This window comes from Nelumbo nucifera, chromosome 5 (genome assembly GCF_055504915.1).
Source record: "Nelumbo nucifera cultivar China Antique chromosome 5, China Antique-T2T, whole genome shotgun sequence".
Classification (NCBI taxonomy): Eukaryota; Viridiplantae; Streptophyta; class Magnoliopsida; order Proteales; family Nelumbonaceae; genus Nelumbo; species Nelumbo nucifera.
This window is the reverse complement of record NC_142653.1, coordinates 34,888,997-34,912,092: the sequence shown is the minus strand read 5'-3', so window position 1 is coordinate 34,912,092 and position 23,096 is coordinate 34,888,997. Positions and strand designations below refer to the sequence as shown.

Genomic DNA, 23,096 nt, shown 5'->3' with positions numbered 1-23,096 from the left:
GAACCATCTATCCATAATATTGAAAATTGAAATAAATATAATATGCATATCATCACTGAGATGGTTAATAAAAGAACCAGGAAAAAGATTAATTTAACATCAAAATGGGGGAAAAAGGAAGAAAAACAAGGAAAACCAAATGCTATAAAGAATCAGTCTCTTTTGGGTTTTCCTATATCTTTTTTAGCCACGTGGACAGATGATGTTTGGCCTATCCAAAACGTCCATTTGTCGAGGGAACATCTTAATTAAGTTGCCTATTTGGAGAAGATGGGCAAAACCCACACCAGTTAAGGCCTACATCAGTTTTAAATAGATTGGATCCAAATTGAACTCCCACCCAACCCAATTAAGGAGATAGAGGTTTGGTTTGTTTATTTAGGGGGTATTTGGTCTCTGGTTTTGTTTGTTTTTCATTTGATTCTGGTTTTAGGAGTGCAAATTGGGTCGGGTCGGGTTGGCAATTTTGTGAAAATTTCAATGGGCCGGAAGCCCAACAAGAGCTCCTTTGAATTTTAAAAATTGCTTAATACTAATATACTACCCAAGTTGCATCTCCGGTTCAAGTAGGAGAGTCTTTGTGATGGACACATGTTTGGACTTGGGTGAGCATTCTTAGCCCCAAACGGCCCAGACCGCAAATGTTTGGACTTGGGTGTACGTTGAGTCCAGACCTGACCCAAAAGTTTATGGGCCGAGTATTAACGTGGTAAGCCCATTATTCGAAAGTACTAAGCCCAGCCTGATCTAGTCTATATGATCGGTCGGTTTATTCCTCTTTCATCCACGTCGAGGACGACCCACGACCACGACCACGAGGAGAAGCCGAAAGGTAATTATCTTTGTCTCTGTATCGAGTCTGAATTGCTCCTCACAGAGCGCACCTCACTCGGGCCTCACAGACCCACCCCACCATGACTGGGAACATTTCAGTACTTCGTGTGAGGTGCTCTTTGGAAAGAGCAGACCCGATTCATATTGGAGAAGAATATCTAAGGTGGCATTTGATAAATCTTAAAATTAAGATCTGAAAATTTAAAAAGATATTAAATATGTCTGAAATCTGAAAAGAGGCATAGTTGTTTTTCTACTTTTTTGAGGATCGGAATCTATAAGTTTGTTTGTATTAGATCAATCCTTTACCATCCGAAATTTATTGATTTTACTATTTTACCCCTAAAACATACAATTTGAAAATGTTGAATTCAATTTACATTATCTCATAAAAAATAATTTTCAACCTCAAAATAATATTGAAACAATACAAATAAAAATAAATAAATTACTAATTACTAATTAATAAATGAAATGATTAAAATTAAAAAAATAATTAATGATTATAAAAATATTAAAATAATTAATAATTTACACAAATAAAAATTAAAATATTTTTTAAAAATTAATGAAGTAATTAAAAATTACTAGTTAATAAAAATTATTAATAATTAATAAATAGCACAAGTAAATTTAATAAAAAAATATTAAAATAATTTATAATTAATAATTAATAAAAGCATTATTATTTATTCACCGAACCACCACTACTGCTTGTTGCAGCGGTGGTGGCAAAAAGATAAGGGGAGAGAGAGCGCTGGTGGAGAGAGAGAAGACAACAACGGTGGCGGTGGTGGGAAGACAGGAGAGAGAGAGAGAGAGAGAGAGAGAGTCGCTGCAAGTTGCAGCGACAATGGTAGGAAGATCGGGTGCAGAGAGAGAGAGACCGAGATAGAGACAGAGAGACAGAGAGGTCAAATGTTTAGGTTTTCTAGGTTTGGGGGTATCAGGGGTAATTCGGGTCATTTACGAAAAATTATAAAGATATTTTGGACATTGGACTAGCTCTAAAATGCGTCTGAGCGTGTTAAGAGCTGGCCTAAGGTCTATGATTTTCAGATTTAAAAATCAGTTTCAAACCTAATTTAAGAGGTACAACCAAACAAAGGGTGAGGTCTGAAAAATAGCATTTTCAAATTCAAACAAAGGGTGAGGTCTGTCTTTGCCGCACTACATTGTCTCCATCCAATGCATGTGTCAGATGCATTTCAACTAACGGAGTCCAGACCTTAACGGGCATCTAGACTCCAAAAACTATTAAATTTTGTTAAACCTGCCCAATCTCCTTTTGAATGGACTCTCTCTCTCTCCCCATTTCTTCTTCTCTCTTGCTCCGAATCAACAACCCAACCTTTTAATCGGTGCCGCCGCTGCAACCTTCACCGCCACTGCAACTGATGATTGAACCACTGCTGCCACCGTCATTCTCAGAGCACAGGACAAAAATTGAACTCTCTCCCTAAATTCCACTTGTATTTGACTTTATAACTCTCTGTCGTTGAATGAAATCCATTTACTTAACAAAAAAAATCACAAATGGATCCACATAAGTCACAAGTCACAAATCACTATTGTAGCATAAATGAAGTCTCAATAGAAGCATTGATATCAAGTATCATTCATTGAGAATCGATCAAGTCTTCAAGAAATCTGTTTTAAGCCAAATACCAGTGATTAATTTTTGTTGCTTTGTGATTTACGGGTCAGCAAGATTTTGCCACCTCATGTGGCTACTATCGAATAAGATGAAGTAATTAATTTGATGGCACTTTGTGGCAATTGATATGTTAACATGAGAATGTTGTAGGATCCGGTTCACTTTTCATTTTCTCCTAGATGAAAAAGTGAGTAATAAGATGTAGCTGAAATATTTCATTTCTCAGAAAAAAAAAATGTTTGAATTGAAACGAAAATACTGATTAAAGCATGTTAGTCATCATGCTGAGTTAAAAAAAAAAATGAAAAATTTTGCTCAATCTTAAAGCTGGCCTTTTCTTTTTTCTTTTCTGGTAGATTCGTCTGCCTTGTCAGTTTAGTGATATATAATCACCTCCCCACCTTTAGGGATTTGAATTTACTTCTATTTGCTCAATGGAATCCTACTTGTCATCAAAGAATTGGAATGAATGTTCTTGCAACATTGAATCCACACCATGTATTGATAAAAGAAACAATTGAAACTGAGTTGCAACAATAGAGATTCAATCTTCAGGGCTGTTTTTGTTTGAAGTTACAAGGTTATGGATACAAAATGAATATGGCATCCATACATGATTTCCCTTCTTGATTCATCAAAAATGAAAAAGAAAAAAAAAAAAAAACACTACTCTACAATCAACCTGTTATCATTTTTCATTCCTTTTTTCCCCTCTATTTACACATGGCACAAATACCTCCAACACATCTCCCCTCTCCCAATACAATAACATAAATCAAAGAAAGTCCTCCTAAACGTGTTTTTTCCCCAATATGAATGAGTATATATGCAGTTTTTTTCTCTTAAATACACTAACCTATAAACAATATATATTAATATTCAACAACTTCAACTATAAATTAAAAAAAAATAATTTTTAAAATTAGTATTTCATGAACAATGGAATAAATAATTTATCAAATTTACATATATACCAAAAAATGATTTTTAATTTCAAGAAATTTATACAAATAAAATTATCATTAATAGAATAATTATTTTAATACTTAAAATTTATAAATTTGCACATTATATGTATATTCATTTTTCTTATAAATTATGAATTAATATTTTAATTTTCATTAAATAATATATTTACTATTTAAAAAATAAAAATATTATTTAGAAAATATTTGAGAATATAACATAAATTGAATTGGTCAATTCTACTAATCTACATTTATATAAAAATAAAATAATTTTATATTTTAAAAATTTTATAAAATAAAAATTTTAATAATAGAATAATTATTTTAGTAATTAAAATTTATGAATTTTCATAGATTTGATATATCTTCAAAATTTTAATAGATTTGATATACTTTAAGTTTAAATTTTATATTTTTTTATAAATTATAAATTATTACTTTATATTTTATAATAACATATTTATTTTTTAAAAAATGAAAATATTGTTTAACAAACATTTGAGAATTGATTTTTTTGTTAATGTTAAAAAGTAAAAATAATAAAATAGAAATATTGATATAGTAATTCAAATAGAATAGTTGTATATATTTTGTATCTTAGACTTTAACATAAAATAAAATAATAATGGCTTTGTGCATGTATTAATTTTTAAGAATCTATATAATATCTTAGATTCTTGATTGATGTATTAAAATTGCATAATATTTAGTATCTCGCTATATTAATTGTAAAATATTTCTTCATATATACCATTAAAATATAAAACCTCTATATATTTATATATTATTTATAATTATTTTGACATTAAACTTAATATTATTAATATATTTATAAAAATGTCTATCTATTATCCGTATTTATATCCAAATTATCCGATAACGATACTGCTCTTGCTACTCCTCTCAAACACCTCTCAAACAACTACATTATTTCGTGCTTAATCCCTAACCCTAACTCTTATACGAACGAACATGGGGGATGAGAGCAAAAGCAGTACCATCTCTCTATGGTGGAGACAAGAAGCATGTTATCCTTGGCATCACCGTCGTAAGCGTCACCTTCGGTATGCCATGGTTTTTCAGGAACGGAGAAACAAAGCTTCAGTCTATCTTCAAGAGAAAATCCCACCGGTGGACACGGCCACAGGGGAGTATGGGTTCATTGTCCTTGCTCAAGACACGATGGATTCGAATTCGATCCGTTAATGTATAAATCCGATCGGATTTCAGATCGAACTATAGGATGTTGCAGATTTCTAATAGAATCGAAATCGGAGGAAGGTAAATCCGATCCGAGTCCGATCCGATTACAGCCTATCACTTTTTCGGAGGCTATCATTGGAAATCTGTCTTCCGCGTAACGACGGTTCGGACTTTCCTTTTACTTGGCACCCTTGAATTCTTTTAAAATCTGTCACTCTCAAATCCTTTTTCCAGATAACGACGGTTCGGAACCTTTCTTTTCTTGGCTCCCATGCTTTACTCTCTACGTTCCTCTTTCTGATTCTCTCTCCGTTTACGTGTTCGCCGGTTCTCTCAATGCTTTGATTGAAGGAGTCTTGAGTCTCTTCTCTTGTTCTGGAGAGAGACCCGCAAGTACTCTCTCTTCCCCCCCCCCCCCCCCCCCCCCCAAAACCAAAGTTTCTGCAACGATCAACAAGTTTTCTTGTTTTAATGGTTAATACCAAAAACTCATGGACTGTTAGACAAATCCTTAATTTACAATACAGGGCTAGCCATGAATTGCTGAAAGCAGGTTTACCATTGAACCCAGAAAAAAAATTCCTAATTTACAAGGCAGGGTTACCATGGGTTGTACTTGAATCTTGAATATCCTTGATTGATGAATGTTTTAGCCGTTTGAGACCATCTTAATCCATCATAATAGCGAACGTCCTCGATCCATGGCTTTTCATTTTTGAGTCGTCCTAATGGATGAAACAGTGCCAGGAAAAACATGGGTGCTGGTTCGGATTGGTTGTTCTCTCCCATCAATGAGAAAACTTCCAGCGCGAACCCGAGCCCGTTCACATTGAGTTATGTACTTGTGTTTTTGCCATGTTTTTGCTAAGCCACAACTAGAAATTAGAAATACACAAGTGGGTTCATGGGTCGGGCCAAGGATCACCCATTTCTCCTATTTCTTCAGTTATTTCTTTAAGTAGTTTATATCCAAACTTTGGTTTCTGTTGATATTCATTCACATGACGATATTTTCGACATGACCATTTCACTACTATCACATAATACTAATTTCTTGAATGGCTAATGCAGGTTTTGATTTTATTTTTGGTGGGCTTTCCAAAAAAGTTGATTTTTGGTGGGAGATTCAAAACTACAAAGTGAGAAAGAGAGAGACAACACTCAAAATGATTCATCACATTTCTCATTTCCTGGTTTTTTTAGTACTGGTATCTCTTTCACCACACTGCCAGTCATGGGGTTGGTTCTCTTCTTCCACAACAACAACCCATCAGAATAATTACCCTTCAAAGATAGTGTCAGCCTCTGAATTCTCCATGGAGATTCTAAATGATAGAAAGGGAATTAAGTTGATTGAAAATGCAAGAAGCAAGTTGGTCAGTACTAATTCATGTTGGCAAAATGCTTATCGGAATCTCTTTGCTGGGTGCTCAGAAATTATTGCAGATAAAGAAAAGCAATCTAGACTTGCTTGGCATCTCAGTGATTGCTTCCAAAAGGATTCTGGAAGATTACCTTTCCCGTCCTGTGGTACTGGTACTCCCATGGTGAAATGCCTCAAGAATTTGGATGAGTTCACGCATAAAATTTACCTTGAATTCTTCCTTGAAACCAATTCTATCTGCCATCAGTTACAGTAAGTCATCTCTACCATGCTCTTTTTATCATGTTTTTCCATATGGGGTGCAATAAATCTAGCCAAACTATTGGGCAACTGGCCACAAAGGCTAGTAAGTTTCAGGCTATAAACAAACCTTGAGTACAGTGTCAGCAACTTTGGACATTTGGCTACCTAAGAGTTTATTTCTTGAAAATCATGCTTGGTCTTGGGCTCTTTTCAGGGGTGAATTCTAGTCCATTTCTACTTTACTTTTCTATGCAATCACATCTTCTAACCACTAATTGAATTTTGATTCTATTGTTCAAGGGCTGATGCATTCAAGCAAGAAACTGAGAGACTGGTTAATGATTTAAAGAGGTCTGCTGAAGTAGCAGAAGGCAAATTAGAAATTATAGAAGATATATCAGAGCAACTATTACAGAATTCAAACCAAATCCATGATTCATTAACTTCAATTGATACAAAAACCCAACAAGTAGTGCAGAAGTCAAAGGATGTTGAAGGTCAGATTGATGCTGTACTTAATCATTCAATAGCAATTTTTGAGCAATCGAAAGGAATTGCAGCTTCCCAATCAGAACTACAAGAAGGACAGGAAAAAATGAAGGATATATTGGAGGGAGGGATGGCAATGCTTCATGAATCTTACCAGAGTTTGGGTCAAGAAGTAGAGAAGCTGAGAAGTGAGACTGTAGAGATAGAGAGGGAGATAAATAAAGTCGGGGATTCAATGTCCTTGAAGATGAAGAATCTTCAAGACAAAGCTGATGATATCGGGGATATTGCAGGTTTATCATTGGATAAGCAAAAGCAACTTCTTGATGGACAGTTTGTAGCTCTTGAAGGCCTAGATTTCCTTACCAAATTTCAATCTCAAGCACTAGAAGAAAGCAGGTAATAAATAGGCCCAACTCCTTATTTCTGTTTATATAATCACAAAAATCTATGAACTTTATCTTAATTAGCCATCCACTTTGAAATTTGCAGGGCAACACTACAGAAGCTAGCTGAATTTGGTCAAAAGCAACAAGAAGAACTTCTCCAACGTCAAGAACAACTCCAACAGGCCCATGATCATCTGGTTGAAAATTCAAGATCAATATTGGAAGCTCAGGTGTGTGTGTTCTCTCAGATTAACATGGTTCTTTGATAAAATTTATTAACCATTTTGAGCTATTTGTAATGGTAAATCTCAGCTTGGTTCCTTTTTATCTACAGGAAGCTTTTGAATTGAAGCAAGCAAGCATGTTTATGGCTTTAGAGAAGCTCTTCATGCTGCACAATGCTATCTTACTTGAATCACGGTCAATTAAGACTTTCTTCTTTTACTCCTTTGCTATCTTTATCTTTTACATGCTCACTAGTGCAAAGCAAACTTATTGTGTGAGGCCAAGGATTTATCTAGGTATGATTTCTTACATATATTTTTCAAAGTACAGTTATCCATAAAACTCATTGACACTGATATTGAATGACTGGTTTTGTTCTTCAGGACTGTGTGTCACATTCTTGGTTGAACTTGTAGTAGTCAGACTTGGGGCTGATGACCTTGATCAGCAAACTTGGATTGCATCTAAAATATTAATGGCTAGATCATTGTTCCTAATGGTTGCTTCATTTCAGATACTGTACTCCATTTTCACTTACAGGTAAAATTTTGTGTATACCTTATCCTATAGTAGGATGGAGAATGATATGTCCATTGTCCTATGTACTGGCTCGGCACTGTGTGTCACATTCTTGGTTGAACTTGTAGTAGTCAGACTTGGGGCTGATGACCTTGATCAGCAAACTTGGATTGCATCTAAAATATTAATGGCTAGATCATTGTTCCTAATGGTTGCTTCATTTCAGATACTGTACTCCATTTTCACTTACAGGTAAAATTTTGTGTATACCTTATCCTATAGTAGGATGGAGAATGATATGTCCATTGTCCTATGTACTGGCTCGGCACTGTGTGTCACATTCTTGGTTGAACTTGTAGTAGTCAGACTTGGGGCTGATGACCTTGATCAGCAAACTTGGATTGCATCTAAAATATTAATGGCTAGATCATTGTTCCTAATGGTTGCTTCATTTCAGATACTGTACTCCATTTTCACTTACAGGTAAAATTTTGTGTATACCTTATCCTATAGTAGGATGGAGAATGATATGTCCATTGTCCTATGTACTGGCTCGGGTGTGTATTTATTTATCCCATGTAATCAGTTGGATCTATTTCTGATGGGGATGGCGTTTAAATTTGCAGGGACTATGAAGTGTTAAATCATCAGTTGCTTTTGAAACTCATGGAAAAGATTAACAACATTGAAAGAAACAAATTATTTTCCTTGGAGGACACAGAGAGTGATGTGAACTTATCTTCATGGGTTGATACAGAATTACCAGAAGATGTTGATAATTGTGAAGACCCTGATTATATATTTCCAGAAGAAGTTGGAGAGAATTCGGTTATGACCACTTCAATTACAAGAAAGTATGATCTCCGGCCTCGCCGTCGAAGGGGCATTTAGTTATTTCTCTCTTTTTGGAAGAAGATTAAGCTTTTGAGTGATTTTTTAGCTGTTAAATAATGAAAAAATTAGTTATTCTTGATGTATTACTTCCTTTATGTAGTAAAAAAATGAAAGAATAATGAGGAATTTCACTAGAATCATGGACTGTTGAATGCTATACTATATGGCATGGTTTTAAAAGGTGTCCGAGGTGAGGCAGCCAAAAATCGCCTAGCCTTGGTAGCCTCTTCAAGATATTGCAGGGTGACAGCCTCAGTTTCAGTGAGGCATTAAATCATTGAGGTGGTAGCCTCGAATACTCCGGATATAAGGGTGTAAATTCCAATTTCTAACAGGGGTAAATATGTAAAAAGATGAAAAAGCATTAGGGACTTAGGGTGGGAATCAGACATATTGGGGTTTTCCCTCCTTTCTTCTTCCTAGTTCGAACTGAGAAGTGAGAACTGCAAAAGAACCACTCCAGTGCTCTCCTCAACTGCTCAATCCCCATCGAAACAGCGATCAAGGTGAGTTTTCCTTTTTTTTTTCTTTCTTCTTTGACGAATAAAAAGAAACTTTTATTACTAAGATAAGACCTTACAAGCATCATCCCTTAGAGAGGCACGGGATGCTACCTCTCTATAAAAAGCAAAGAAAAATTACAACTGAGCCCAAAACAAATTATCCCTATTCACCCCTTGCTTAGCCAATGCATCCACCATCCCATTTTCTGATCTCCTCACCCATTGTATCCTGAGATTCATGTTTCTAGTGAGCCACTTAAACTTGGGATGGGGCCATTGTATTCCTTGTATTCCTTGTACTGCTGCAAGGAACTCTGCTTTGAGAGAGTGACCCAAACCCATGGGATGGGGCCTGAGAATGGAGCTACAGTTTGACCTTCTAAATCTCTCAATACCCCTCCAATACCTGAGGGGCCTGTATTACCTTGACTGCTCCCATCAAAGTTCAGTTTCACAAAACCTTCAGTTGGAGGTATCTAATGCATGTCCACACTTTCCTTTCTAGAGGAGCTTTTGGCAATTGCTTCCCAGTTCCTCCAGACATCACCAAAGGAGAATTGGGAGAACAATTCTAGAGTCTTTATCCAATGGATTACCCTTACCATTACACAATCCCTCTCTGTATCTTTTTTTTTTTTTTTTTTTTTGTAGTTTTCTTGTGGTTCTTGCTTGTCTACCGCATAGGTAACTCCAAGGTTTGAGTTTCTATCTATTTGAAATAGAAACCCAAACCAAGTCTGTAACAGACTAACAGTCGACTAACCAAATTATCAATGACCAAGGTAAGTTCTTATTCTTATTTCTTAAATCATAATTTTCTATGGTTAATTTGCTTCAGTTAATTGGTTCCTTAGTTTTACATAATTATAAAAGTTTAAAAATTAAAATTGTGGCTATGGTTATTTTGAATGCTTTTTTATACCATGTTTTGATCTTTAATTAGGCTTGAAGCCTTGAAACTGGAATTTTAGTTGAAATTTTGGTAATTTTTTTATTAATTTGGGAATTGGAGAACTTGCTTATACTAATAGGAACAAATTCTGGTTAGATTTTCATAACAGTCGACTAACCAAATTATCAATGACCAAGGTAAGTTCTTCTTATTCTTATTTCTTAAAACATAATTTTCTATGGTTAATTTGCTTCAGTTAATTGGTTCCTTTAACTGGATGAACATGTTTGCTATGCCTTGCTTGCTAGTTGGTGCTTTTAATGAAAGTGTGTCTACAAATTTAAAATTTTAAATGTTTTGCCTAGTTCTTATGGTAGAAAATCTACTAATTATAGGAAATACACTTCTATTGTAATTTTTTTGTAGGAATTTGCAATTTTGGAACTTCAAGGATTCATATTTTGTAAATTGGCTATTGGATTGTGTCAGGTGTGTTCTTGATCCCATCATTTCATAAGAGTAATCTTGGAAAAATTTGAGCACACAATTAACGGTTATTGGAATATTATACATTAAATAAGTCACACATAATTTCCATTGGCTAATTCTGCCCTACGAACACAACATTTCTTCTAGGTGAAGACAAAGAAAAGCTCTCATTTTCATGGAAATTTCACTTCTTTGTGTTATAAGATCTATTTCTTATTCAATGTTTCTATTTGAAATTCATTTCTGCAGTTCATATTTTCAGTTTTTATCTATTTTGTCGTTCCAAATAAGATTCTACAGCTGTTCGTATGATCTGGGTAGTTATCAGGTCTAGTCCACTGTATCACTACACTCCCCCTCAAGTTGGGAATAGATGGTTGATCATTCCCAACTTTTCTCATACGCAATCCCTAGTTCCTCAAGAAGAGATCTCAGCCATAACACTTCAGCCACACCATGAGCCATGGACCTGTATTATCAACACATCCGGCCCAATCAGCATCAATATACACCTCGATTTTCATATGACCATTGTTTTTAAAGAGTATACCATGACCTAGACATCTCTTCAAGTAAGCAAGGATTCTTTCCACAACCAATAGATGAGTGGTTCTAGGAGAATGCATGTATTTGCTAACAACACTAACAACATAGGAGATGTCAGGACAAGTAAGACATGGATAAAGGAGCTTTCTGACTAATTGTTGGTACATGTCTTTCTCTTCAAGAGGCTCACCTCCTTTGGCACTTATCTTATGATTCAATTGAATGGGTGTGTCTACTGGTTTAACTCCTAGTTTCTCAGTGTCCTCAAGGAGATCAAGGACATATTTCCTCTTTGAAATGAAGATACCATGTCTAGAGCGGGCCACTTCAATTCCCAAGAAATATCACAGGTCACCAAGGTCTTTCACTTCAAATTCCTTATTAAGCAATTGTTTGAGAGAATCAATCTCATCAGCATCACAATCGGTCACAACAATGTCGTCAGCATACACTGCAAGAAGGGTGAGAGAAGCACCATTTCTCTTAATGAAGAGAGTGTGATCGGAGTGGGCCTGTACATAACCAAAACTTTCATGAGTCAATCTAAATCTGTCAAACCAGGCTCTTGGAGATTGTTTTAAACCATATAGGGCCTTTTGCAATTTGCAAACTTTCTTCCCTATAGCTTCATCAACTCTAGTGTTATTCATCTTAGCAAACTTTCTTTCCCTATACCCCTTTGCAACTAGCCGAGCTTTATACCTTTCAACTGAGCCATCTGCATTATGCTTCACAGTGAACACCCATCTACACCCAATTGGTTTCTTCCCTTCTGGCTTGTCAATTATCTCCCGGGTCTTATTTTTAACGAGAGTACCCATCTCTTCCTCCATTGCATTCTTCCACTCAGGTACCACAAGAGCTTCTTGGATAGACCTAGGAATAGATATAGCAAAGATAATGCACCGACGCTTACCCTCCGCAAGGGATTAGAAGGTGAGAGTGATGTATCAATAGGCAAGGAGGGAGAAGTACTTGAATCTGGAACTGCTGCGGAGAGAGGAACTAGCTTGGACTGATTATGAGCACCAAAATCAACCTGCCTCCACCTCCTGTGGTAAACTCTCAACTCCTTACACCTCTGACAAGGATCCTCATTACACAATTCTCCTTCAAGAATAGGAATAGGCAGAGGAACTTCAAGACAAGGACTATCCCTCTCACTATTCTCTTCCTGAGAAGAAGCACGAGGATCATAGCAGCAATACCCCTTTTGATTCTGTGCATAACCAAGGAATATACATTTAGCAGCCTTAGGATCAAACTTAGAACGATAATGTCCCAAAATTCGAACAAATCTTTCCCATGATGCAATAATGAAAAAGGAGCTTTCATATCCAGAACACGGGAAGAGACTCGATTGATAAGATACACAGTTGTATTAATAGCATCCCCCCAAAAACGAATGGGAACATTAGAATTCAGCATAATGCTTCTTGCAACTTCCAGGATATGCCTATTTTTTCTCTCAACCACCCCATTTTGTTGAGGTGTATGAGGACAACCCCATACTCAAGAAATAAGGTGGGAACCTCATCTAGAGAACGCATAAGATAAACCCATGAGAAATGGGAGTAATCATCAACAAACAGTAAGAAATACTTACCCTCCCCCCCGGTACCAGAAATATGATATGGCCCCCACACATCAGTATGGAGGATCTACAATGTTTTGCAAGCTCACAATTCCCACACTTCAAAAAAGACATTTGAACTGACTTAAACAAAGTAGGAAACAAGTTTTTTAAATACCCAAAAGATAAATGACCTAAACGATTATGCCAAAGCATAATCTTACTCATAGACTGAGAAACAAAATACTTAGCAGGTCTTCTATCACTTCCAGGTGGGTACTCGGTCAAGTAGATTCCATTCATCTCATGGCCAGTCCCAATGACCTTCCTTATCACCAGATCTTGGAAAATACGATGGTCAAGAAAGAAGATTATTGAGCAATTTTGGCTTCTTGTAAGACTACTCACTGAAAGTAAATTAGTGCTAAGCTTAGGTACATGCAAAACTGAGGACAAGGTAATGGCATCAGAGACTCTGATGTTTCCCTTGCCAGAAATAGGAACAAGGGAGCTATCAGCTATGGATATTTTGTTAAGGCCTCCAAAGAAGTAGACCAAGGTCCCAGAAGGGAAGAACCATCTGATGTAACAGCTGCATTTGCATTTCCCTTCTTATTCCTGAGTCTTTCTAGTACAAGATTGGGATGAAACTTCCAGCAAGTGTCTTTTGTGCCGCCTAGGTTTTTTGCAATACTCACAAAATACACCTTTCTTTCCTTCATTTTTCATCTCTTTCTCCCTCTCACCACTATACTTATGTCTTGCAATTTCTAATGCTACCTCCATTTGAGAATTTTGTTGCATAACCTTCCTCCTACTCTCTTCACTGTGTACTAGGGAGTAGGCTTGAGACAAGGTAACATTTTCCCTAGTGAGAAGCTGTTGTCTAATAATGTCAAAATCAGAATTCAGACCTGCAAGAAACTCAAAAGCTCTATTTCTCTCAATCAACTCATTATAAGTTGCTGCATCCTTATTACTCTCCCACTCTATTGTTATTGTTTCAAGGTGATCTATTTCATGCCATAAGGATTTCAGAGAAGTAAATCGATAGAGGTTTCTCCCCTACTTCAGATTGTTCACTTCAGAAGTAGAGGAAGGTGATCTATCTCGTGCCATAAGTCTCTTTAATATTATCCCAAATATCCTTGGCTGTCTTTGCTCAAAGGTAATTTCTGCTAATATGGGGCTGCATCGAGTTGCACAACCATGCTATCACAATGTTACAGACTGTATAATTAAAATAGGAAGTAAATACTAGGGAGATATGATTTACCTTGATTGTAGGACTGATTTGTAGGAATTTGATTAGTCTTCTTTCCTAACATATTCTTTCCTAACATAGAATTTGTAACTTGTATATATACATACGAGATTGATGAATAATATAACAAATTCTTCTTCCTCTGTTTACTCTTACATTACATGGTATTAGAGCATCTGGTCTCTGCCTGCCCTTTCGTTTTTTTCCTAAGTAAACAGTAGGTAGAGGAAAACTTTTGGGTATTTTGGGTCACGTCCTTGGAGCAGTTTTTTTTCTTTTTTACTCTCACCGCCCATCCAAGAAGAAGTGCCGCCCGCCGATCAGAGGTTCTGCAAAGTTCGGTAGTCAGCAGCACTGCGCGTGCGTCTCACGCGCCGCCTGAAGATTCTGCCACAGCCACACGCGCCAGCGCGTGAAGGCGCGTTTGTCGCCGAAAAAAAAAATTTTTCGGTCGTTGTCTTTTGGCTCGCCTCGTCCTGTATAGCACATATTTGTGCTTTGTTACGTGCATATCCATTCCGGTGTGACTTTTGTTTTCAACAGGTGTGCTCCGTTGATTTTTGGTGTTCAAAATATTCTGTTTATTTGAATTTTGAGATTATGGCAGACAAGAAATCAGTAGTTATGTTGGATGTTGTTCCGATGATGTCAAAAATAACTGAGCATAAGCTTAATGGCTCTAATTATCTGGATTGGAGTAAAACTGTTCAACTATATTTACTGAGTATTGCTATGGCTAACCATTTGACTGATGACCCTCCTAGTGATGACTCGAGAAAGTCTTGGTTGAGGGAGGATGCTCGTTTGTTCTTGCAGATACGTAACTCCATTGAAAGTGAGGTGGTTGGTTTAGCCACTCACTGTGGATTTGTTAAAGAATTAATGAACTATCTAGAGTTCTTGTACTCTGGAAAGGGGAATATTTCCCACATTTATGATGTCTGCAAAGCCTTTTATAGGGCGGACAAAGACGATAGATCTCTTACAAGCTATTTCATGGATTTCAAGAAAACATATGAAGAACTTAATATGTTTCTTCCGTTTAGTACTGATGTGACTGTCCAACAAGCTCAGCGAGAAAAGATGGCTGTCCAGTTCAGAGATCTCTTCTCTACAAGATGCTTTCAGTAGGGTCCTTCGTACAGAAAGTTCTCCACCTGTTCAGCCTAGCAGTGCCCTTGTCAGCCGCAATAATAAATCTGAATCAGGGAGACAACAATACAGTAGTGGTAGTGGTAGTAAAGGGATAGGATCCAGCAATTATGACAAGTCAGGTAACTATGACAGGAATACTAATACTCGTGGACAGGAATTAGGAGAGATAGTGTGTCATTACTGTCATAAGCCAGGACATATGAAGCGGGATTGTAGGAAGTTGCAGAATAAGAAAACTCAGTCTGCCCATATTGCATCCACCACAGATACTTCTGAGAAGTCTGTCATGATATCTACAAATGAATATGCCAAATTTGCTTAGTACCAAGAATCATTGAAACCTCAATCTACTCCTGTTACTACCATCGTCGAGTCAGGTAAACCTAATACATGTCTTGTTTCCTCCTCTTCAAAATGGGTCATTGATTCTGGAGCTACAAATCATATGACAGGTAATTCAAGTCTGTCTTCTACCTTTCAGTCTCATAAATCTACCTCTCCTATTACTTTAGCAGATGGGTCAACATCTTGTGTTATTGGGTCTGGCACAATTAGTCCAACACCATCACTTCCTTTGTCATCTGTTCTTAGTTTACCTCAGTTATCATTTAATTTAATTTCTGTTAGCAAACTCACTCGTACCCTTAATTGTTGTGTCTCATTTTTCCTGATTATTGTTTATTTCAGGATCTTACGACGAAGAAGATTATTGGTAAAGGATATGAGTCTGGAGGTCTCTACATCCTTGATACACAAGTTCCAAGATCCATAGCTTGTTCTGGAGTTGTAACCCCTTTTGAAGCACATTGTCGATTGGGCCACCCCTCTCTCCATGTGTTAAAGCAAATTTGTCCTCAATTTCAGAGTTTGTCGTCATTAAATTGTGAGTCTTGTTAGTTTGCTAAACACCATCGTCTTAGTTCGAGTCCTAGAGTCAATAAACGAGCTAGTGCTCCTTTTGAGTTAGTCCATTCAGATGTTTGGGGTCCGAGTCCAGTTGAGTCCAAAACTGGGTTTAAGTATTTTATTACTTTTGTTGATGATTACTCTCGTATGACATAGTTATATTTAATGAAAAATCGTTCTGAGGTGTTTTCTCATTTTTCTACCTTCTGTGCTGAAGTTAAAACTCAATTTAATGTTTCTGTACAAATATTGAGAAGTGATAATGCTAAGGAGTACTTATTAGAATCCTTTCAAACTTACATGCTTCAGCATGGCATTCTTCATCAATCTTCTTGTGTAGATACACCATCTCAAAATGGGGTTGCTGAACGGAAAAATAGACACCTCCTGGAAACTGCAAGAGCTTTGTTATTTCAAATGACGGTTCCTAAACCTTTCTGGGCTGATGCAGTTTCCACAGCATGTTTCTTGATTAACCATATGTCTTCGTTTGTCCTTCAGGGTAAGACTCCTTATCACGTTCTGTTTCCAAATAAAACACTGTTTCCTATTGAGCCTAGGGTATTTGGGTGTACATGCTTTGTTCGGGATGTTCGTCCTCAGGTTACCAAACTAGATTCAAAATCTTTGAAATGTGTTTTTCTTGGGAATTCTCGTGTTCAAAAAGGGTATAGATGTTATTGTCCTACTCTTCACAGATATCTTGTGTCAGCTGATGTTAATTTTCTAGAAGATACATCTTTCTTTCCATCTACTCCTCATTCAAGTCAGGGGGAGGATGATGATTTGTTAATCTATATTGTCACATCATCTGTTTCACATCCTATTGAATCTGCTCCTGCTAGGCCTAAGCCACCTATAGTACAGGTTTATTCTTGGCGACCAACCCCTCCGGATCCATGTCCTGCACCAGCTCCTTCGTCGTCGGATCCAGTCTCAAATGATCCTGTTTCTTCGTCATCAGAACCAATCTCTAATGATAATCTTCCTATTGCTCTTCGTAAAGGTAAGCGTAAGTGTACTTATCCAGTGTCTTCATTTGTGTCTTATAATCATTTGTCATCCTCTTCTTGTTCTTTTATTGCATCTCTTGATTCTATCTTTGTTCCTAAGACTGTTAAAGAAGCCCTTTCTCACCCTGGATGGCGTAATGCTATGATTGAGGAGATGAATGCTTTAGAGGACAATGGTACTTGGACCTTGGTAAATTTACCTGCAGATAAGAAGGCTATTGGGTGTAAATGGATGTTTACAGTTAAAGTCAATCCTGATGAGTCCATTGCCCGATTGAAAGCCCGTCTTGTTGCTAAAGGATATGCTCAGACTTATGGAATGGATTATTCTGATACCTTTTCTCCTGTTGCTAAACTTACTTCTGTCAGGTTGTTTATTTCTATGGCAGCTACTTATAATTGGCCTCTTCATTAGTTAGACATCAGGAATGCTTTTCTTCATGGGGATCTTCAGGAGGAAGTTTATATGGAGCAACTGCCTGGCTTTGTTGCTCAAGGGGAGTATGGGAAAGTTTGCTATCTTCATAAGTCTCTATACGGGTTGAAGCAGAGTCCTCGCGCCTGGTTTGGAAAGTTTAGTCAAGCAGTCGAGAATTTTGGTATGAAGAAAAGTAAGTCTGATCATTCTGTTTTCTTCAAGCACTCTGTTGCTGGCATTATTTTGTTAGTTGTGTATGTGGATGATATTGTCATTACTGGGAGTGATACTACAGGGATTTCATCCCTTAAATCCTTTCTCCACACTCAGTTTCATACCAAAGATTTGGGAATGTTGAAATACTTCTTGGGTGTTGAGGTAACAAGAAGCAAGAAGGGAATATTTTTATCTCAAAGGAAATATGTACTTGACTTGTTGTCTGAGACGGGAAAGTTGGGAGCTAAGCCATGTAGCACTCCAATGGTTCCTAACTTGCAGCTCACAAAAGATGGTGAATTATTTGAAAATCCTGAGAGATATAGAAGATTGATTGGAAAGTTGAATTATCTTATTGTAACTCGTCCAGATATTGTGTATTCAGTTAGTGTGGTGAGTCAGTACATGTCCTCTCCAACAGTTAATCACTGGACAGCTGTAGAACAAATTTTGTGCTACTTAAAAGGAGCACCTAGGCCAGGAATTTTGTATGGCAATCATGGTCATACTAGAATTGAATGTTTTTCAGATGCTGATTGGGCAGGATCCAAGGAAGATCGAAGGTCTACTTCAGGCTATTGTGTATTTGTTGGAGGGAATCTAGTTTCATGGAAAAGCAAGAAGCAGAATGTTGTCTCACGTTCGAGTGCAAAATCGGAATATAGAGCTATGGCCGAGTCTGTGTGTGAAATAATGTGGATATATCAGCTTCTGACTGAAGTAGGTCTTAAAACTTCAGTACCAGCCAAGTTGTGGTGTGATAACCAAGCTGCTCTTCACATTGCATCTAATCCTGTTTTTCATGAACAAACTAAGCATATCGAGATTGATTGCCATTTCGTTCGTGAAAAGATTCAGCAAGGTTTGATTTCCACAGGTTATGTGAAAACAGGAGAACAACTGGGAGATATCTTCACGAAGGCTCTTAATGGGGTTAGGGTTGATTATCTTTGTAACAAGCTGGGCATGATTAATATCTATGCTCCAGCTTGAGGGGGAGTGTTACAGACTGTATAATTAAAATAGGAAGTAAATACTAGGGAGATATGATTTACCTTGATTGTAGGACTAATTTGTAGGAATTTGATTAGTCTTCTTTCCTAACATATTCTTTCCTAACATAGAATTTGTAACTTGTATATATACATACGAGATTGATGAATAATTAACAAATTCTTCTTCCTCTGTTTACTCTTGCATTATACACAAGATAATTTTCTTGAATCCATTTTGCATAGGAAGGGTCTTCCTTGGCTGGTTCCTTGGTGTCTCCAGTCACATAGCCTAAACCATCAAACCTGATTGTGGTAATCTGAAAAGGGTTGTTACCAGTCATACTAACAGCCCTTTCATCACCTTCTCCAATAGGTTTTTGTTCACTCCCAAAGAACTCCATGCTGGGCTCAACACAGAGAAGAAAAAGAACACACTAAACCCTACCTCCTGTTACAAAACTTCAGGAGAGTTGAAAAGACTAGCCAGAAACTTCCGGGCGGCACCTTCAATATGAGATTTAAACCCTAAATCTCACCTCAATTAAGTTTTCTCTGATTCTTCCTAACTGCTGGGGAAGCATCTAACAGCCCTTTCATCACCTTCTGGAGGCTCACATGCATGAGGCACATGAGGTGTAACGCCTCCCACACCTTTTAAAGCATTGAGCAAAAGTAACCATTTGCATATTTTCATAATGTTCTTTTCCTTGCTTGTACAATGTTTCTTCATAAAAAATCAGTTTTTTAGTGGGTATGATTCTTGAGCCCAGGCACCCATTTTGTTGGGTCTCAGGCTGCATATTCCAATTTGGCATGCATCACAAACCCCCGAACAAGCATTAAAATTTAGCCCAAAATATCTGCATAGTGCTAGTAACTTCTGAATCTTGAAAGATATCCTACCCCCTAAACTAGCCCTTCGCTTATGGAGGATGAAATTAGTTGCATGCATTAACAAGATGCCAAATATGACTAATTTTTTATTTTTTCCTCTATCTTGTCTTGTCATTTGTCTTTTGTTCAGTTATTATATGAGATTCAACACATGTTCATCGTCATTAAGGCAATATATGTGAATGAGCTAAAGATCTCTGCATGCTACTTGAATTCTTTTTGTCCTTCCTCTACAACAGTTGGGAGTGCTTTAAATGGGGTAAGCCTGGGCATTTCCCAAGGGAGTGTCCATCTGGTGATGGGGTGAGAAGCAGAAGGTATGGAACATTTACTGTTATTTGCCAATTCATCATGATTAATGTGGGAATTCATAGTGCTGTATTTTGTTTGGTATTTCAGCTGCAGAGCCTGTGGATATGCTGCTAGGATAAGCAGAAGAGTTGTAACTTGTGTTCTAACAGATGCTGAGTACAATGTTTTGGTCAGATGGGGTCCTATGCTTTCTGACGTGTAACTTGAGTTCGGTCTTATACTGTGGTCCGGACCCCTTTTGTCCATGGTTAATTGCAATTCTGGATTCTCCAGTCTGGTTTTTAGGGAGAATTGATGGTGATAACAGCACATGTTGTATGATATCTGATTCCACTGAATAATTATTTGAGGCTGGTCACTATGGGGAGTCTGCTTCTCATCTGGGAATGGAGGTGGCCTTAGAATAACCATAGAGAGGAATCCTTGGGAGGAATCGGCATAATGTTTATTCTTGTATCCGATTTGTTTCATCGTCATTGAAAAAATTTTAATCATTTTAACCTTTTTGTCTGGCTACAAATTGGCCTTAGGGTTGCATCCAAAACGTAGCTTGGGCCTCAAAAAAAAAAGGTTCTAATGGGGGCTAGCAAGGATCCAGTCGCCTTTGTGGACACTGGGTAGTCTGGAACTCTGGATGCATCCATATTCCATAGACTCGGCATTCTTCTCTAGGAAATAGGGTATGGTATGTCCCCTTCCAGGTTCCAGCCCTTCCGTCAGATTTGACATTGTGGCCAGGGCCTAAGTTAAGAATGTGATGTTAGACGAAGACATGTACCGACATAAGGCCAAATGGGAGTTTGAGGAAAATAATCATCACTGAACTTTCTTACTTAAACCACTCTGAGCTACCTTAATCGCTCTTGGCTGGGTTATGGGATGTAGAGGTTTGTATCCAGTCGTAATCAATCGTTCTCAGCCCCTGCAACTCCACTGGTCTGGTAGGTCGGCAACATCACCAGTGGGGTGGGCCGGTGGGGCGTGTAAAATCAATCTCAGTCCTATGTCTATCTATCAGCCTTCCGGATTATTGCTTGGCTCTGTGTGTCCTCATGCACAATTGTCTCTCTTTCAAAACCTTTGGCCGGACCCGCAGGCACCTGCACTTATTTTCTCTCACATACAGTTGTACCAGCGTACCGATCCTGGTACCATTTGGCCCAGTCTGAGATTCCCAAGTAAGAGGAGTTATCAGACTTTGAGAAGCGAGGCATACCCACTAGCAGCTAGATTTCGAGGTGCTTCATTGAACTAGAAAGCAGCTCTTGCAGTTCAAAAACCATGAAATTTTCTACTTCTTGTACTGTGCATTTCATATGGTTAAAGAATGTGTGTGTGGGGGGGAGAGAAAGAGAGAGGAGAGAGAGAGCATTCATTTGGCTCCTAGCATTAGATAATCTAAGAACAGATCTTTGGCTGTCTGGTTTTACTGTTTTAGAAGCAGTTTGAAATTGTTTCTGGCTTTTGGCTTACATGTGAACTTGAATCACCTGATTATTTTTAAATCACAATAGAATTGCCACATGCAATCCATTATACAAACATTAAACCCACATCATCAAAGTCAAAATTTTGAAATCCAGAACAGAAGAGTGAAAAAAAAAAATATTGATGATTGCAGATTTATTCTTATCTTCACTACCAAAAGTGTCTATTTCAACTTTTTCCTTCATGGATACAAGTTGTAAAGCAATGAAATCAAAACGGCCCAAGAATGGCTCCACATGTTCCCCAGTCCACCCTCCATGCATGTGGGAGGTTTTAGTCAGCTAGACAGTTACCTCGTTGGTGGTCAACTGTATCGATATCACAATATTACAAAGCCTACGAGTGATAATACAGTTCAAATTAGAAATATTTATTAAACACAAACGTCTAGTCTAGGGATTTGAAGAGGGAAATCTTTTCTTGGGTATTCTACCTGCTGCTGTGGCCAAAATCAAATTTAACCTACGTAGATAGAGTCCAGACTCTAGCGGATATGATATCTTTCTTTTTTTAGTCAAAGCAATTCTTCGTTTCATCCATCCATGCTTTGCTTGCTTGTCTAGAAAATACGAAATGGAATGGTTCCAATCCATGGAAATGACTAGTGACTTATCCCGGTTCACCCAGAGTCACCACCAGCCATGAATTTTTCATTTTCTAGCCACTATAGTCCATTTTCGGAGAATCAGCTCGACTTTTGGATTAACTATTGCGAGTCAAACCTATTCTCTGGAGATCTTGCTTTTGAAGAAGAGCATCCTATAGAATAGAAAAACAACGCTCAAGGGAAGGAATAACAGAACCACCACGGTTACGACTGAATATGTATCTTTTCAATCTTGTATATCGGGCTGATACGGGTGTGTACTGTATTGGCTAATACATATCGATACGGACTAATATAGAATGATATATGCTCAAGGGAAGGAGTAAGCCACTACACTCCATCCTGAATGAATAACAATTTTATTTCTTTATTACTTGAATGAAATTCAAATAAATAATACATATTATGGTTAACTCCAACTAAAAATTAAAAATATAATACTTAAAATCAGTATTTTATAAAATAATAAAAATAAATAATATATCAAATACACATTTATATCAAAATATTATTTCAATCTCAGAAAATGTATAAAAATATAATATTAATAAAAGAATAATTATTTTAATACTTAAAATTTATAAATTTGCACATGATATATATATATCCATTATTATATTTTTATTCCTATAATTTTTAATTAAAAATCTTTATATATATGTCTCTGAAGGAAGGCCTCACGGCCATCCAAGTTGCTTGTTTAAATTTCTCTGGCGCTCTCAGTTGCTTTTCTCCACTCTCCGTCGAATGAATGAATGGAGGGAATGGTGGTGACTGATTGTTCCCCAAGCACTCAATCTCTTCTTTTCTTTTTTTTATTATTTATTTATTCTTTTGTGTATTCGTGATCTGCTGCAATGTAAATGAGGTCCAGTGGTCCAAGCAGTTTTGATTTTTGAATTAGATAAGGATTACTTTTGGGTCTGGGCATGGTCCATAGGTGATGACGGGTTCGTCCATTTGGCACAATGAGGCCCATATGTTGTTCTTGACTGGGCCTCTTTTTACTTTAATACATTT

At 37.1% G+C, this 23,096-nt stretch overlaps 1 protein-coding gene across 2 annotated transcripts; it reads left to right on the top strand.

The window, feature by feature from the left end:
• The first annotated feature begins 4,370 nt into the window (after positions 1 to 4,370).
• On the top strand, positions 4,371 to 20,139 carry LOC104590339 (protein GAMETE EXPRESSED 1-like). 2 transcript variants are annotated; one of them, XM_088887022.1, is made up of 10 exons: positions 4,371 to 4,825; positions 5,734 to 6,298; positions 6,590 to 7,177; positions 7,271 to 7,397; positions 7,502 to 7,688; positions 7,776 to 7,932; positions 8,538 to 9,311; positions 10,627 to 10,689; positions 19,800 to 19,986; positions 20,069 to 20,139. In XM_088887022.1, the coding sequence occupies exons 2-7, from the start codon at positions 5,829 to 5,831 to the stop codon at positions 8,800 to 8,802; spliced, it is 1,794 nt and encodes a 597-aa protein (XP_088743148.1). In that variant the 5' UTR covers positions 4,371 to 4,825; positions 5,734 to 5,828; the 3' UTR covers positions 8,803 to 9,311; positions 10,627 to 10,689; positions 19,800 to 19,986; positions 20,069 to 20,139. The 2 variants fall into 2 exon arrangements, with proteins under 2 accessions (XP_088743148.1, XP_088743147.1); XM_088887021.1 differs by lacking the exons at positions 4,371 to 4,825; positions 8,538 to 9,311; positions 10,627 to 10,689; positions 19,800 to 19,986; positions 20,069 to 20,139 and adding an exon at positions 4,881 to 5,055 and having other exon boundaries at positions 7,776 to 8,176.
• The last annotated feature ends 2,957 nt before the right edge of the window (positions 20,140 to 23,096 follow it).

What these genes read in the sequence shown, in the direction of transcription:
- LOC104590339 (XM_088887022.1), top strand. Translation starts at nt 5,829, where the DNA reads ATGATTCATCACATTTCTCATTTCCTGGTTTTTTTAGTACTGGTATCT. An exon ending in TCTATCTGCCATCAGTTACA is followed by an intron (nt 6,299 to 6,589) that starts GTAAGTCATCTC and finishes CTATTGTTCAAG; the next exon opens with GGCTGATGCATTCAAGCAAG. An exon ending in GATCAATATTGGAAGCTCAG is followed by an intron (nt 7,398 to 7,501) that starts GTGTGTGTGTTC and finishes TTTTATCTACAG; the next exon opens with GAAGCTTTTGAATTGAAGCA.